We start from the raw sequence: 17,864 nt of genomic DNA, 5'->3' as shown, positions 1-17,864 counted from the left end.
TAACATCCATGCATCCGTAGGGACTATTTTCATTCTTTTTAAGTAATTCAGTCTGAGGTAAATTGTGCTGGTTAGTATTGAAACTGAGAAAAGTTTCAACATGTTGAAATGAGTTTCACAGTGTTGCCCCAATGAGTAGTCTGGGGAAGACATTGGAATGAATAGGGCACCTCTATATTGGCTTCTCCAATAAGTCTTTTGTTGTTGTTGTTATTGTTGTTGTTGTTGTGGTCATTGTCTTCAGTCCGAAGACTGGTTTGATGCAGCTCTCCATGCTACTCTATCATGTGCAAGCCTGTTCATCTCTGAGTAACTACTGCAACCCTCTGAATCCGCCTACTGTGTTCATCTCTTCGTCTCCCTCTATGATTTTTACACCCAACGTTCCCTCCAGTACTAAATTGGTGATCTCCTTGATGCCTCAGAATATGTCCTACCAGCTGATCCCTTCTCTTAGTCAGGTTGTGCTACAAATTTCTCATCTCCCCAACTCTATTCAGTACCTCCTCATTAGTTATGTGATCTACCCATCTGATCTTCAGTATTCTCCTGTAGCACCACATTTCAAGAGCTTCTATTCTCTTTTTGTCTAAACTGTTTATTGTCCATGTTTCACAGCCATAATGGCTACCCTCCAAGCAAATACTTTCAGAAAAGACTTCCAGATACTTAATTCTATACTTGATGCTATCAAATTTCTCTTCTTCAGAAATGCTTTTCTTGCCATTGCCAATCTACCTTTTATATCCTCTCTACTTTGACCATCATCAGTTATTTTGTCACCCAAAATAACAGAACTCATCTACTACTTTAAAGTGTCTGTTTTCCTACTCTAATCCCCTCAGTATCGCCTGTTTCAATTAGACTACATTCCATTATCCTTGTTTTGCTTTTGTTGATGTTCATCTTAAACCCTCCTTCAAGGCACTGTCCATTACATTCAATTTCTCTTCCAAGTTCTTTGCTGCCTCTGACAGAATTACAATGTCATCAGCTAACCTCAAAATTTTTATTTCCCTCTCCCTGAAATCTAATTCCTACTCCAAATTTTTCTTTTGTTTCCTTTACTGCTTGCACAATGTATAGCTTGAATAACACTGGGGATAGGCTGCAATCCTGTCTCACTCCCTTTTCAACCACTGTTTCCCTTTCCTGACCCTCGAATCTGTAACTGCCATCTCGTTTCTGAACAAATTGCAAATAGTCTTTAATTCCCTTTATTTTACCCCTGTCGCCTTCAGAATGTGAAAGAGAGTATTCCAGTCAATATAGATAAAAATGCTATAAACGCAGGTTTGTCTTTCCTTATCCTATCTCCTATGAGAAGTCGTAGGGTCAGTATTGCCTCGCGTGTTCCTACATTTCTCCGAAATCCAAACAGATCCTCCCCGAGGTCGGCTTCTATCAGTTTCTCCATTCTTCTGTAAAGAATTTGTGTTAGTATTTTGCAGCTGTGACTTATTAAACTGATAGTTCAGTAATTTTCAAACCTGTCAGCACCTGATTTCTTTTAAATTGTGATTATTACATTCTGCATTAAGTCTGAGGGTATTTCGCCTGTCTCATACATCTTGCTTACCAGATGGAAGAGTTTCGTAATGGCTGGCTCTCCAAAGGCTATAAGTATTTTTAACATAATGTTGTCTACTCCTGGGGTCTTATTTCAACTTAGGTCTTTCTGTGCTCTGTTAAATTCTTCATGCAGTATCATATCTCCCATCTCATCTTCATCTGTGACTTCTTCCTGTTCCACAATGCTGCCCTCAAGTACATTTCTTCTGTATAAACACTCTATATACTCCTTTCGACCTTTTGCTTTCCCTTCTTTGCTTAGGATTGGTTTTCCAACTGAGATCTCGATATTTATACAAGTGGTTCTCTTTTCTCTGAGGGTCTCTTTAATTTTTCTGTAGGCTGCATCTATCTTACCTCTAGTGATATATGCTTCCACATCCTTACATTTGCCCTCTAGCTATTCCTTCTTAGCCCTTTTGCCCTTCCTGTCGATCTCCTTTTTTAGACGGTTGTATTCCCTTTCACCTGCTTCATTTATTGCACTTTTATATTTTCTCCTTTCATCAATTAAATTCAATATCTATTCTGTTATCCTTGTCTTTTTACCTACTTGATCCTCCGCTGCCTTCACTATTCCATCTCTCAAAGCTACGCATTCTTCTTCTACTCTATTCCTTTCCCCTGTTCTTGTCAATTGTTCACTAATGCTCCCTCTGAAACTAATGATGCACACGATATCACAATCATCTGAGACTGAAGTTAAAGTGGTATGAACCACTTCTTCAGCTATGCTGCAACATGCACATACCAACATAAATTGGCAAGACGTGTATTCCTGTCCCATTTTGGTCATGTCAGACTTGCACCATTCTGGTCTAATCATCCACTAACATAGTTCTTGCATGTAGAGTGCATCTTCCAACAAAAACAAAGCACACACCAACAATGATAACTACATAATCGTTGTTGCATAGTCAGGAGCAGTGACAGAGGTAATAGAGAAGACATTCTACTGTGACATAGAGATTTGCTGTTTCAGGCATTGGCAGAGAATAATTATGCTGAAGTCAGTGTGATGTGTAATGGCCCCCTGAACATTACCAAAGGAGGGGCACGGTTCTTAATAGGGCGTATGACCACCATGGACAGCAGCACGTGCCCTGCAATGTGCTTCCATGCTGGCAGCAAGGCTGCTAAGGAGTTCTTTGGGTAGAACATTCCATCCCCCCATCAGCACAGTTAACAACTGGTGGATGGCCATTAGTGCATGTGGACATGCTGCACCACATGTCACCAATGCATCCCACATGTTTTCAGTGGGATTTCAGTGAGGGCAGCAGGCAGGTCAGTCCATTCCAGAATATCCCCTCATTCCAAGAGCTCCTCAAACTATGCTTTTCCTTGTGGTTACACAATGTCATCCATAAAAATGAAGTCAGGGCCAAATGCATATCAGAAAAAATGCACTTGGGAAGGTGTACACATGTGTGTTATGTTGACTGGTGAGTGTACGATGTTTAAATATTTGTAAACATCCGTGCAACATTATGCAACCTCACTCTATAACACCTGGGCCACATAAAGGATCACGTTTGACAGTGATCCTGTGTGCTTTATGCGTTACCACCTCTCGCTGTATGAGGGGATCTCCAGAATCACTATTTAGGCTGACCAGAATCACTATTTAGGCTGAATCTGCTCCCATCTGAGAAGAGCACACAACCCGACTTCTCACTGGTCGTGCTCCTATGCCCTTGGCACTGTCACAAACTGTGCTACTGATCTTCTGCTGTCAATGAAACCCGGCATACGAGTCTTCAGGCAGAGAGACCACCCCCGTGCAGTTACAGTGTCACTGCGGAGCACGAGATTGCACGCCTTGTGGTTCTGTTAAATGTTCTCGCAATTTTGCTCATCAACTAACGTGGGCCCCTTCTGTCTGTTGCAAAGTGTAGCAGTCATCTGCCGATGTAGTTGACTGTGGTAGACTATTCCCTCTCCTTCAGGCAGCAGTGCTTGTGGTTCAGAATGCTCTGTGAAACAATGCTGTGAGCAACATCAAACTGCTGGACCGTCCTGATCACACTTCATCCTCCTTCCAGTTTCCCATGTGAAAATGTTTCCAGGTCATGCTACAATGAGGAGCACCACCACAGTGCACTGTAACTGCTCGCTGATTAACAGACACTGTCTTTTCTGATTCCTTTAAACTGCCTCGTGATGCAGGGCCAACAATATTTGACACTATAGTCGTGCTGACATAGTGTTGTGTGACGTCTGGGTTTCTATGCACAACTGGAACACCTCTGCTCCACACTGTCATTCGTTTCTACTTAATATTTAATAAACCTTTCTTGGTCTATCTTGTCCTTAAGTTTTGCAGAGCAGTATAGATGCATGTATTGCAGGAATGACAGGCTGATAAAGTGTGAGACTATTAAATTTTAGATAAAGACAGAAAAATTAAAAATACCTCTACACAACACAACAGGCAGTGAAGTAAATTTATTTAACTGAAAGCTGTGTAATTAGAAAGTGGCAAAATAATTGGTACTAAGTTACTGGAGGGAAGTTTGAATGTGCACGGGGATTCCCAAAGTTTGCCAAGGAGTTCTACACAGTTTGTTAATCATTTCAATTAGAAAATTATACTAACAAGTTATTTTGGTAAAGTATACATTTTTCAAACCTTAAAAATCAGGTCTTGTAAACTGTAACACTAGATTTTGAGAGAAACTACAGTTTAAGATTAGAACATTCCAAAACATGAAAGTCTTGAATACAAAACAGCTTTTCAAATAATAAGTTTTCAGACAATGTAAAATTATTCAAGCATAGAGGGGAATGAGGACTCTGAAATAAGTATGTCTGTCTTACTACAAACTTTTATTATCAGTGCTGAATTTCGAGGTGCCCTGTTTGCAGGTATTCTAAATTATGAACATATCTTTAAATAAAGAGCTTCCACATGAACCATTTATACTTTTGTCATCAGCAGACTCTGAATTATACTGCGAATAATAAAATATAGTGAATTACTGCACGACTAAAAACTTGGCAATTTTATGTAGCCAACACATGGTATATGCATTATAAATGAGTAGAATGGAAAAGAAAATATATTTAAGCAGTACAATTGGAGCAAGTAGCACTACCCTATGGTATGAGACTAGATTCATGATTCACTGTCACAGTTTGTGATAGCTGACAGGAAGTTATTTAATGAAACTGAAGTTACATCAGGAGTTTCACAGCAAAATGTTACAGGATCTTCTGGATCTAAAAACAGTCGGAGAAGCTCTCTTAGATTGTTTGCAGATGATGCTGTCATTTGGCACCTTTGTCTTCGAGAAATGAAAATCAGCTACAGAATGATTTTGATAAGGTATCTGCATGGAACAAAATGTGGCAATTGTCTTTGGACAATAAAACTGCAAGATCCCCAACATGAGTACTAAAATATTCCTTTAAGTTTTACTTGCACGATATACCATAATTACAAACAAGTTAATTGGATACTGTCACAGAAAATATTGGGGGAAGGTAAACCAAAGGCTGCATTTCATTTGTAGATCTACTAAAGACTACACTTGTCTGTCTTCTTCTAGGGCACAGCTGCATTGTATGGGATCCATACCAGATAGGACTGATGGAGGACATCAAAAAAGTTGAAAGGAGGACAGCTCATTTACTTTCCAAAAGAGTGTCAATAATTTGATGAATGGGGCGGCAATGATTTTAAAAAAGGCATATTACATTGTGGCAAGATTTTTCGAAATTACAATCACCAAGCTTTTGTTTTAGTGTGGCAGAAAATGTTAACAAACTGTTTCTGTAATTGAGACTGTGTCTTGTTAAGGAAGAGACAGCTTTGTTACACATCTGGATTTGCAACACACTTTGAAGAAAATATCATCTGTCTGGACAACTCAAAACAAAACTAAAACAATATAAATAAATATTTCATTTTGAATTTGTGCATGCTTTTACTGTAGCTCCCACTTTGTCAAAATATCGTGTAATATGCAAAGAATGCCAGTACATGTAAGATGGTCCCGTGCCCCCACCCTCCCACTTTACCTCAGATCTGAGTTGCCTTCCTCACCTTTGTGTCCTTCCCTAACTTCTCCATCTCTGATACCTGAGGAAGAAACTATTAGTTTCAAAAACTAGGAAATGAATCACTTTTACTTTTACATATGTGTCTATTGACAGTACCACAGTGTTCACCTCAAAGGTAAATATTGGCCAGCTATTCAGTCTCTCAGGTTTATCAATTTTCTTGACTGAATTTTCTTCTGATAATATGGTACGTTGAGCCAAATTAAATTTGCTCAATACAGTGGTCGAGAGGAGGGAAGTTACAAAGCCTGTTTTAAAGTTGTCTGCTCCTATCGGATATCTATATTTTCATGGAAAGTAGAAGAAGACAAAATCAACTTGTTTAACTAATACATTAAAATTACCAGAGGATGCTATAGTGTCCAATCTGGAATTAGTTTCTGACACATTAACAAGACATTTCAAAAGTTAGATGCACACAGATTTTTATAATTTTCATTTTAGTAACCAATACATTGCTTTTTGCATAAATCACTACTGCTTGTCTGTCCTATGAATATTTTCCCAGACATCCCACTGTATGGGGCTGTTGTTCAATACAAGTATTTTTAAGTGTGTGCAATTCTTTTCACTCCTTAATTATTTAGTTTTCTTTTAATGGCAGAGCTTGAAAACAAAATTCTACCCTGTGTTTTGAGGCTGGTATATTTCATGTGGACGTTGTTGGAAGAACAACAATACTGCCACTGATAGAGCAAAGGCTTTATTTGGTTTTGCAGTGCAAGGGGTTTCCCTCCACTAATCAGCTGATGCATCGGCTGCAGGTGCAGCCCCAGCAACCCTAATAACGGGCTCCCCGTCCAGCTTCTTAAGATTAGGTAATCTTCGTGTTGCCTCAGCTCTCCACTGAGCCTCTTCTAATGCATCATACAGTGGATTCCCTGAAGAAGAAAAGTTCAATATGCACATACAAAAGTTACTGACAAAGATAAGGTGATGAAAACCATATTCAACTAAAAAAAAGCCAAGTCTGTTACCTCTGTAAGTTATAAATACAAATATTTTATGTATCTTCTTGTACAATTAAAATCACCAAAAGAAAAAAATGTAAAAAAGTATAAAGATAAATGCACTACACTTAGGCAAATGACATAGGCAATTAATAAACAGGTAAATGACAATAAGTACAAGACAGTAATAACATAGCTACACGATGTGACATATATGGTTGTAAAATAAAGTCTGTTGTTTATTTATTGTTCACTCTCATAAGAAATGTCTGTCATTTGCCACAGACTTGAGGAACTCTTGAAAACGGCAACTCCTTTATTTTTCATCCATTTTACAATACTAGTTTTAAATTTATTTACCTGTGTTTTATAGGCATTTTCAGCTAATTTGTTGAAGTAGATAAGACCAAGATATTTTTAGCTGCTATGGATCTATGCCAGCCTAGCATATGACACATTAATTGCATGTCCACTTCTTGTGCCATGGTCATAAACTGCCCTACTTGCATCAAACTTACGTAGGTTTTTTTAAACAAATAAAAAGCAGTTGTAAATGCACAAGCTATGTACTATCATTATGCCCAGTTGTTTGAAATAATCTCTTCATGATTCTTAGAGACGGACTCTAAGCATACAGAGTTATCCCACTGGAGTATTCCAAAACTCAGCTGGGAGTGGAAGAAAGCAAAATATGCACATAATACAAGTTCATTACTGCCAATGCTCCTAAGCTTGCACAGCAGTTAGATGACTCATTTTAGTGACCCACACATTTTCGCTGTTTTTATATCACAGCTGACTTTTTAGTCTCTGTGAAATCCTAATACTTTGACTGCTTTATTATCATGACTTGGAGCATTCAGACTGAATAAAACATCTTCAGCTGCTTTTCTGTCATTTCTCTACAGTACATTTGTCTCAAACTACATAATACATTTTTCCATCACTACCACCATGTTGCATTGCACATTGGAAGGTTGATGCCTCACATGATGAGTGTTGTCATCTTGTAATAATTCACGTTGAATGTTCTTAAGTTTCATTTTGTTAATTAGAAGCATTGATTTTTCATGCTAACATCTCTGCAGTCTCTAGTTATTTATTTCTAAGAACTTATTACTTCAATTTCTTGATTAGTTACTTTGAGGGAGAAGTTCAGCGCCACATAGCCCCCCACCCCCTCCCCCACAGTACGGAGAACTCTCGAGAGGCCGATGAGGGGGGAGGGGGGGGTGACTATGGTGTCGGCAGGAGTGGGCCACGGCAGCCGGACCACGGTCAGCTTGACAGTGTTGCGTCGGGGAGCTGTGTGGGCAGATGTCGTGGAGGAAGGTTCAGCCACCGAACCTGAAAGTCACTGAAACGAGCCGGGCATCATGCTGGTCGTGCGGCGACAGGTAGGCTGGTGGTTTGCTGGTGGAACGGAGCGACGGCTCCGATGTCTCCGGTGGGCATGGCGAATACATGAAGCATGTCCAGGTCGACGTCAGGTGGGAGGGAAACACATTTCACCAGGTGGCAGGGAATGGCGGAGGTTGTGTCATGAGCACTGGATGAAGAGAAACACACGAGGAACAGTGTATAATCGCTCAGTATTATTGAGATGTCATGGATGATGTCTGGGGGCACAGACACAAACACCTCGAGCAAGGGCACGTTCAAGATGTGGGGGCATGAGAAACCTCGCCAGAGCGAGGCAGGCGAAAGTGGAGAGGTCGAAGGAACCGGCGAAGGGCCCGGCAGTGAGGGCGTGATAGTAGGTAAGCTCGACATGGGGAGCATGTGGTCACTCGATGGAGTGTGTGAGACCGGAGTAGAGAGCGAGGTTGGAGGAGAGCTCGAAGACTGGAGCTGGAAGTCACTCGACCGAGTGTGTAAGTCCAATGTGGAGGGAGTGGTCGGAGCGTCGTGAGCCACAACAGTGAGTGGCGTGGTCGTGGCCTGAAGGGGGGTAGCAGATGGCTCGACATGAGCAGGCATAAGTCTGTTGAGAGAGACTGTAACAGCTGAATCTTTCATCTGGATGTCATAGGTGTTGGCTGATCGGCAGAGAACTCGGTACGGGCCGGTATATGGAGGTTGGAGGGGAGCACAAACAGTGTCATCTCAGAGCACGACGTACTCGCAATTGTCCAGAGGTTTCGGGACGTGCACCTTAGGGCGGGAGTGGCTGGCGGGCGGAGGGATATGGAGGTTGATGAAGTGGCGTCTGACGCGGTCCACGAAGGAAGGTAAGTCAGACTGAGGGAGAGAAGCAGAAGGGCTCACAAGTTCAGCAGGGAGAACAATGTTCTGGCCATATACGAACTCGGCTATTGTGCCTTTGAGGTCTTCCTTATAGATCGCACAAATGCCGAGTAGCATAAGGGGGAGGGCCTCCATCCATAGAGAATCGTGGAATCTAAGAGCTGACTTGAAAGTGCAGTGCCAGCACTCGACTAGCCCGTTACTTTGCGGGTGATATGCTGTGGTATGGATGCGCCATATGCCGCAAATGTTACAAATGTGGTTGAACAGGGCCGACTCAAATTGTCTGCCCTGGTCAGTCATGATGATAGCTGGACTTTGGAAACACGATACCCATGACTTGACGAAAGCTTGAGCAACAGTTTCTGCCATAATATTGCAGAGGGCGACAGCCTCGACCCAGCGAGTTGTTTGGTCAATAGACGAGAGAACATACCGAAAGCCATTAGGGAGCGATTGAAAAGGCGCTGGGGGGGGGGGGGGGGGGGGGGGGGGTGAAGTGTGCTTGTGTACTTTGCAGTATTGGCACGCGCCGCAGGAGCATGCCCATTGCTGGCAGTCCTTGTTGACATTTCTCCACACAAAATGCTCTGCTATGAGGCGGGTGGACACACAAACACCAAGGTGGGCTAAATTATGCAATGCGTTGAAGACAGCTCGACGGAGCATGGTTGGGATGAGGGGGCATAACGTGCCCGTACTGTCGTGTCACACCAGATCTCACCAGAAATGCCAGGGAAGGTGGTGTGGACGAAGTGTAGTGAAGAGGTAGAGTCTGAAATCAGGTTTTGTGTTTCCTCGTCGGCGGGTTGGAGGTTAAGCAGTGCAGAGAGGTCTAACAGCGAATAGATGGCAGTTGACTCATGAAAGGAAATGAGCAACTATATTGTCAGCATCCTTTATGTGTCCGACATCGGTGGTGAGATATGAAGTCCATGTATCTGAATCGGCGAGGAGGCGGGTCAGCTGGCGGGTTTGTAATAGCTGCAGCCAGGGGTTTGTGGTCTGTTAAAACATAGAAAGGGCATCCCTCAACATCAGTCTTAAAATGCTTGATTGCTCCGTAGACCGCGAGCAACTCCCTGTCAAATGGGGAATATTTCCGTTATGCATTGGTGAGCTTGTGCGAGAAGAACTGCAGAGGCGAAGTGTGGCCGTCAATTGTCTGGCTAAGGACAGCGCCGATGGCAGTATCGCTCGCATCTGTGGTGATGAAAAGCTGCGCATTGGGATGAGGATGCACGATGGTGCAGGCCTCGGCAAGAAGGTTTTTGAGGGCAGTGAAAGAGTCAGTCATAGCATCGGTCCATGGAACGGGCCAAGATCCAGAAGTGTTGGTGCCTGCTAAGGCATCCGTCAGTGGAGCCTGAATCTCTGCAGCCCAAGGTAGATGTTGGCGATAATAATTAACCGACCCGAGAAAGTGCCAGAGCTCTTTGAATGATGAAGGTCTGGGTAGATTTAGTATTGTTTGTACTTTCTCGGGGGGTGGTGAAATGCCGTCGGCAGAGACCCGAAAACCAAGAAAAGTGACAGTGGGTTGATGTAGCTGTAATTTGTCCTGGTTGTCTCGATGCCTGCTGCCACATGAGTATTCAAAACAGTTTGCACATGTCAAATGTTGTCCTCGACGGAGGAGCTGAACACAAAGATATCATCAAGATATGCCAAGCAGAATTTTAGATCGAATAGCACTTCGTTGATGAAGTGTTCCCAGGTCTGGGTTGCGTTTTTCAGACCGGAGGGCATGAATCGAAACTGAAATAACCCGATTAGGGTGGTGATTGCCGTCTTCTCGATGTCTTCAGGTGCCATGGGGATCTGGTGGTAGGCCCGTTTGCAATCAATGACAGAGAACGTGGTCACACCTGCGAGGGAACTGGTAAAGTCAGCAATGTTGGGTATGGGGTAGGTGTCCATAATTGTTCGTGCATTTAGTTGACGGTAGTCTTCGCACTTGCAGCAGGACCCGTCTTTCTTGGATGTCATATTTATGGGCATAGACCAGCTACTGGCAGAGTGTTCAATGACTCCGGAGCTTAGTAGTTCAGAAATCTGATTTTTAAGGTCGGAGAAGTGCTCGGGACAAAGTCGACTTGGTTTACTGGAGATCGGGGGCCCTGGCATGAGGCGGAGCTTGTGACGTGCCGTTGGTGATGACGGAAATGTTGCCGGCGGTGCAGGAGGCAGTTTGTTTACAATGTGTTGCGGGCGGGGCAGGCGAGGCATGGTCGTGGTGTTCGGAGCCACTTGTCTGATCCGACGGGAGCTGAGGCAGCAGTGTGTCCCAGGAGTCAACGCGACAAGATGGCCGCTGGCCCGAAGCAGTGGGGTGAGCTCAGTAGAGCTCGTGAGCCATTAGTGAGTCCATTGTCCAAGGGCGCAGCCTGTGGCAGCGCGGTCGCAGGTGAAACGCTTGGCGCGAGTGCACTGTTTGTGTTGTCAGTGGCAGTCACACAGCGGTGCACAGGAGCCGAAGTTGCACAGTTTGAGGTGCTGTCTGCGAGGGGCAGGGTAGGAGCCACCAGTTCGGGAACACATGACGTTCATCGCGCATGCGCACTTGTTTCCGGCCGAGTGTCAAACGATGCCGTGTTCGGAGGGTGAGGCCCTGCGGAGCTGTCTGTACATGTTATGGCAGTCTTGATAACACAGTTGCGAGGGGTAGCGGGAGGTAAACATACGGAGGCTCGATTGCTGGGACTGCAAGCACATTTGGCACAATTACTGACCTTGTTTTGTCCTTGCTGTAGTGTCTGTAATTCCTTTGCTGCATCGGAGAGCTGGGGCTGAGTTTCGTGGAACCGGAGGGAGAGCTCAAAGTCTTCCTTGCAGTGAAGTATGATGAGGGCAGATGTTCGATGACGCTAAGACATAGGCATAAGCAAAACATCGGCACCTTTGTCCAGTAGGAAAAGGTACCCCAACGAAATATCTTTAATGTAAAGTCGTCCGCATTTATCCGGTTGTTCCCGGACAGAATGGAGCACTGCGGGGTGCCTGTCATGTTGTGCACAGGAGGCAGCACCCGGACCTACCTGTGATTGGCATTTGGGAAGTAGCAGGGTGGCCTGCAGTTCCATGCCGCCTCACCAAACCGTGTGTGGAAGTAACGGTACAGGTAGTGCGGTTGCAATTTCCTGTGGAACGTTCATTGCCAGAGACAGTGGCCGAGGTTTGGTGCCCACAGCAGGCCCGGTTGCAGGAGGGGCGTGACCGAGGGCAGAGCCAGTGATGTCCCAGTAGCTTGTTTACTGCTTCCCGGAGAGAGCGGAACGGTTGGGACAGTGCGGCCCCGGCCGCAAGACGATGAGCCTGAACCTGAGACATGTCAGGTAGGCAGTGGCTGGCGAAATAGAGCAGTGATGCATCATGTATCTTGTCAGGTACAAGAGACCTCTGTGCCAGGGCAAAGGGGATGTGAGGAGATAGTTTATCTGACCAGATGGCGAGGAGAGCTGCGTCAGAGAGTAGATCAGCGCTGACCAGGGCACATAGCCGTCTCCAGAGCTGGGAAGGTTTGTCGTTGCCTAGTTGCATGACATGGAGCACTTGCCGTATTACTGCCTCAGTTGAGCGTGCAAGGTGTCGTAGAACTGTCTTTTTGGCTAGAGTGTACCGGGTAGATGAGTCCAGGGCATCGACCAGGTCAGCAATCAAGTCCTCCTGGTCGTGCAGGTGGGTGATGATGCACAGAAATCTGGTTGACTCATCGAGTTTGTAATGGTCGAACACTTCGTCCGCAATTTTGAGCCAGATTGTAGCTCTGTCAGGATTAAACGCCAGCAGCATTGGTAAGCATTGTAGAATGTTCGGAAGAACAGGTTGAGTTGAGTTCGTCGGGGCACTGCCTGAAACGAGCTATTGTTGCTGTAGTATTCCAGGAGAGTGCGCCTCCAACGGGATGTGGCAATGATGGCTGTTCGGGTGGCAGCGTGAAGGTGACACACTATGGTTGAGTGTGATCCATCGTGACGCGGAAGGCCGATGCAAATGAGACACCATAATGTGTCAATTGCGGTTGCAGAAGCTCAACACGTTGTGGGTGTGTTCTGATTGACATATCGCAGAAGACCGACACGGATGAGACACCTAGATGTGCCGAGAATGGTAGTGGAAGCTCGACTGGAGCCGGCGCGGGGGCACTAGGTGAGAAAAAGTTCAAAGTTTGAGAATGCGTGTTAGTCTGCGGAAAGCTCGATGTATTATCAGAGCCAGGGCCACCTGTGTTGCAGGGAGGCTGCGGAGGGGCGGGCTGTCCAGAAGCACAGTGTGGGAAATGATGTCAAACGTGGGACGGAATGTGTCAATGTTAACTGTTCAGAGTCACTCCACTCAAAACAGTGTGCGGATAAGGTAAATGTCGTGGCACAAAATGCTGAGGCATAGCAGTGGGTTGGAGGTGGAGGTCAGGCACAGACAACAAGTTATTGTTCCTGTTGCAGGCCGAGGTATCGAAATAGGAAGGCATGTGATGATGCTGAACCGAGGCAGACGCGGGCATGGTCGGATGCTGAGGAGGTTGACCTGTGAACGAAGCAGTTCCGGCCATGTGGCAAGTATCCGCATGGTACTGCAGTGATTGCGACATGGCAAATCATTGTCCTGGTGGTGGTAGGTTGTCAAACGAAGCATTTGCAGAAATTGACATTAGTCCCGCACTGCACGGAGATGCGTAAGAGGTAACTGCACCGTCGATGAGAGAGGACACATGTGGTGGGAACAAAGACGTCATGCACACTCCTAAACCTCACTAATTGTAGCAGGCTTGAAAACGTCCAGCAAAACCGGTGTAATCGTCGAGGGAGAGGCATCGCGTTGCAGTCCTGGCAGGTGTACATCGCCCGCAACACGATGCATGTCGAACACAAAATCCGGCGTTAGGCGCTGGGCTGAAGTCATTTTTCGAATTCTGTGTTGATGTAGTACACGCGAAAATAACCAACACGGAGGTCACGGACACAGTAAAACAACGAAAGCAGAAGACGTTACACCAAACAACCCCCATTTAGCAGTAGTTCATTTAAAACTTCCTGGCAGATTAAAACTGTGTGCCGGACCGAGACTCAAGCTCGGGACCTTTGCCTTTTGCGGGCAAGTGCTCTACCATCTGAGCTACCCAAGCACGACTCACACCCTGTCATCACAGCTTTACGTCTGCTAGTATCTCGCCTCCTACCCTCCAAACTTTACAGAAGCTCTCCTGCAAACCTTGCAGAACTAGCACTCCTGAAAGAAAGGATACTGCGGAGACATGGCTTAGCCACAGCCTGGGGGATGTTTCCAGAATGAGATTTTCACTCTGCAGCGGAGTGTGCGCTGATATGAAACTTCCTGGCAGATTAAAACTGTGTGCCGTACTGAGACTCGAACTCAAGACCTTTGCCTTTTGTGGGCAAGTGCTCTACCATCTGAGCTACCCAAGCACGACTCATGCCCCGTCCTCTTCTGCCAGTAGTTCATTTATTCACCACTCTACACAAGCAAGGCTCACAAAGAACTGAACATGGTGGAAGAGACTGAAGATAATCTTAGCTTAATTCGAAGATGGATGCATCGATGTTGGTGTCGATTTCATGAGCGCCACAACTTAATTTAGTATATGTACATAATTTTATAAATGACAACAATCCACTGATAATTACAACAAAGCACGTCCTTCCAGAACATTCTACATGCCTTCACAATGAATATCAAGTTTTTTATTAAATAGGACAGAATAATATATGTATAGACACACATACAAGGCCTTAGGAAGCACTGAATTGTCTGATAACTATCTGAATATATATAAAAAAACCTGGTATCTAACATTTCATATGAGTCCTTGGGGAGGCTGTACCGTTATCTCTATATAGCATTGCATCATGTCACACAACCTTGTGTAAATTGTGTATATAAATAATGAAAAGGAAGGGTGCAGGAACTGATCACAGAGTTATAATCTTTACATCTGGAAGAAAGTCTAACTTTTGATTATTTATTGTAACTGTGTTTTACTGTCCAAGTAAGACTGATGTAGGAAGATGTCTGTCAGTTTACTGTTATTTCTAGCACTAGTGTCTCTGTCTTACTAACATCCTTCACAATATAGTCATCTGAGTGAGGTTACACAAAATTTGCATATAGAGTGTTAGTTGGAATTGGTGTCTGGTGTACATCACTATCTATTCCTGTTTTAATGACTTCCCATGCAACTTTGTATTTACCCTCTGAGCTGAGAATACATGGATCATTTCCTTTGCACTTTACCGCCTTGATTCCAGACCTGTAAACCTTTTTCACTTTCACATGCGTTTTTTTGTCCACATTAGTATGCTTTGCCCTAGCATAAGAACTACATGCTTCAAAATTTTCATTTAACAGGTCTAATAATTTATTGGTCAATTCATTAGCATCTGCACTATCTATTATTTTATTTCATTTTATTGAATTCAGTTTACTTGTCAAAGGTTTAGCTTTGAGCTATTAATTAGTATTATAATTCTTCTATGTTCAGTACTGTTATGAGTGCATCTCAGCCACTGTCCCACATGATCATAAATACATACGTAGTCTAACCATGTCAAATTCTGTTTTATTTAGATGGAAATTACATATTATATCATCTGGGCATATTGCCTGCCTTTTGAATTTATCTATTTACACAACAGAAGTTAAGAGATTGTTGATATAATGAAATATTAAGATTTTTTAATGTTTTTGCTTGAGTAGCAAGAGAATCAGTTTATCCAGTCATCTCCATGATTCAGGGGGATACTGATGCAACTATAATTTCATGTTTTGGCAATATTATGACTTTTTCAAGGGCCCTATGTGTGTCAGTTACGAACTTGTGAAGGTGTGCATGTTTTGTTTCACCTACATGTCACGAAGAACCTAGTCTGATAGACAATAATACCTGGCAGCATTTTTTCAGTGTGCCTGTCAGCCATTCAGTGCCTCCTCTGTGTGATGTGTAGCAATCTGCCCTACCAAATTTTTGTTGTTACATCCCAGATTTTCTATTGTTTAATTGAAAAATAATATATATTTGATTCTTTAAGTGTTGTGTGAGAAAACACGCACAAGAATATAGCTGTGAATGTACAGGGTGAAGTACACTTACCACAAAGTAAGTGTACTTCACCCTGTACATTCAAATATCTTCAAATACCATTTAAATATGAAAGTTTCATATCAGCGCACACTCCACTGCAGAGTGAAAATCTCATTCTGGAAACCACCCCCATGCTGTGGCTAAGCCATGTCTCCACAGTATCCTTTCTTTCAGGAGTGCTAGTTCTGCAAGGTTCGCAGGAGAGCTTCTGTAAAGTTTGGAAGGTAGGAGACGAGATACTGGCAGAAGTAAAGCTGTGAGGATGGGGTGTGAGTCGTGCTTGGGTAGCTCAGTCGGTAGAGCACTTGCCCGCGAAAGGCAAAGGTCCTGAGTTCGAGTCTCGGTCGGGCACACAGTTTTAATCTGCCAGGAAGTTTCATATCAGCGCACACTCTGCTGCAGAGTGAAAATCTCATTCTGGAAACCACCCCCAGGCTGTGGCTAAGCCATGTGTCTGCAGTATCCTTTCTTTCAGGAGAGCTAGTTCTGCAAGGTTCACAGGAGAGCTTCTGTAAAGTTTGGAAGGTAGGAGACGAGATACTGGCAGAAGTAAAGCTGTGAGTACCGGGTGTGAGTCGTGCTTCGGTAGCTCAGATGGTAGAGCACTTGCCCATGAAAGGCAAAGGTCCCGAGTTCGAGTCTCGGTCAGGCACATAGTTTTAATCTGCCAGGAAGTTTCATATCAGCGCACAGTCCGCTGCAAAATGAAAATCTCATTCTGGAAACCATTTAAATATTTTTGAAAAGTAGTAATTTAAGAATATATTTGGAATAGGCACAGAAATGGACAAAATTCAATGTAGGAGTCACCGTGAGTGCAAGTAGCACCTCAATATGAATTCACAAGACTTCAAAACACATTGTGCACTATCAAAGAAAGAAACTAAATTAATCCTGCCACTCCTCTCCCAGCTATCACTCTTTCTCGTTTGTACTTTTATGTTTGTCTGTTGACAGTTTTTAACATTTTGTCTCCTTAAGGAAAGTACAATCCACATGTTCTGTTTCCTTGTAATCTCCACATATACACACTTGCACGCTAAATCATCCACATGTAAAAAGACTCACAAATGCTGTCTGCATTCTGATAGTACTTTACCAACAAATAGTAGATCCTCCAAATGTGGAATCTCCTGTAGTCTGTTAAATTCACTCCAGTCTTTAACGACATTATTTGACATATACAGCACTCGCAGCTTCTTGAAAAAGGAAACACTTTTAATCTTTTCTATGAAGTTGTATGATATCCATAGCTCTTCTAATGTGTCACCAATACCTTCCTGTAAAAGGTATTCATAAGTCACCCAAATATTGATAAGAATTTTATTAGCAACTGAGTGGCATCTACTTACCAGCTATCAAAAACTAAACAGCTATAATATGAATAATAAAACAACAAATTTAATAATACAGTTGAACCTTAAACTTCAGAAAATTTCTAACATTCTTGTATTACAATGGAAATGCACGAAAAGGATAGGGTATTGCAAGCATGCTAGCAAGTTAGGAGAGCCAATCTAAATTTAGATTTATTACCACATTCGGGCACAGGGAACAACCAGGAATAATATACCATATTTAACTTCTACAGTGTTAACAATATGTTGCAGGTGTGCAGTGAGCCGCAAATAATAGCTTAATTGAAAGGAAATAAATAAGGAAAAAAGTACACTTGGAAGTCAGCACGTGCACTGTTAATGGTTTGGCAGCATATGAGCAAATATAATGGGTTTCACCCAAGGAGAAATACAATGCTTTAAAATAATAAAAGGTATTCCTCTAATTATGCAATATCATACTGTACTGGGAAGTGATGATTAGCTTCTACTTTAAAAATATGACACTTGCCTTAAAATGAGATCAGAATTACCTAAAAACCTTTCCACATGGCTTAGATCAAACATTTGTAATATACTTCTTGTATGCTCATT

At 43.4% G+C, this 17,864-nt stretch overlaps 1 protein-coding gene across 1 annotated transcript in view; it reads right to left on the bottom strand.

The window, feature by feature from the left end:
* Window positions 1–5,876: 5,876 nt before the first annotated feature.
* The window catches only part of LOC124589663 (dynein axonemal light chain 1-like), a 155,854-nt gene continuing 143,866 nt past the window's right edge, over window positions 5,877–17,864 (bottom strand). Inside the window, exons 4-5 of the mRNA XM_047131576.1 lie at window positions 17,033–17,213; window positions 5,877–6,518 (exon numbers count right to left, since the gene is read on the bottom strand). Of these exons, the coding sequence (XP_046987532.1) occupies window positions 6,376–6,518; window positions 17,033–17,213 (324 nt within the window). The 3' untranslated portion in view covers window positions 5,877–6,375. The remainder of the gene's footprint in view (window positions 6,519–17,032; window positions 17,214–17,864) is intronic.

The sequence above is a fragment of the Schistocerca americana genome, unplaced genomic scaffold (assembly GCF_021461395.2).
Source record: "Schistocerca americana isolate TAMUIC-IGC-003095 unplaced genomic scaffold, iqSchAmer2.1 HiC_scaffold_72, whole genome shotgun sequence".
Lineage (NCBI taxonomy): Eukaryota > Metazoa > Arthropoda > Insecta > Orthoptera > Acrididae > Schistocerca > Schistocerca americana.
Note: the sequence above shows the minus strand (reverse complement) of the source record. Positions and strands in the feature narration are given on the sequence as shown.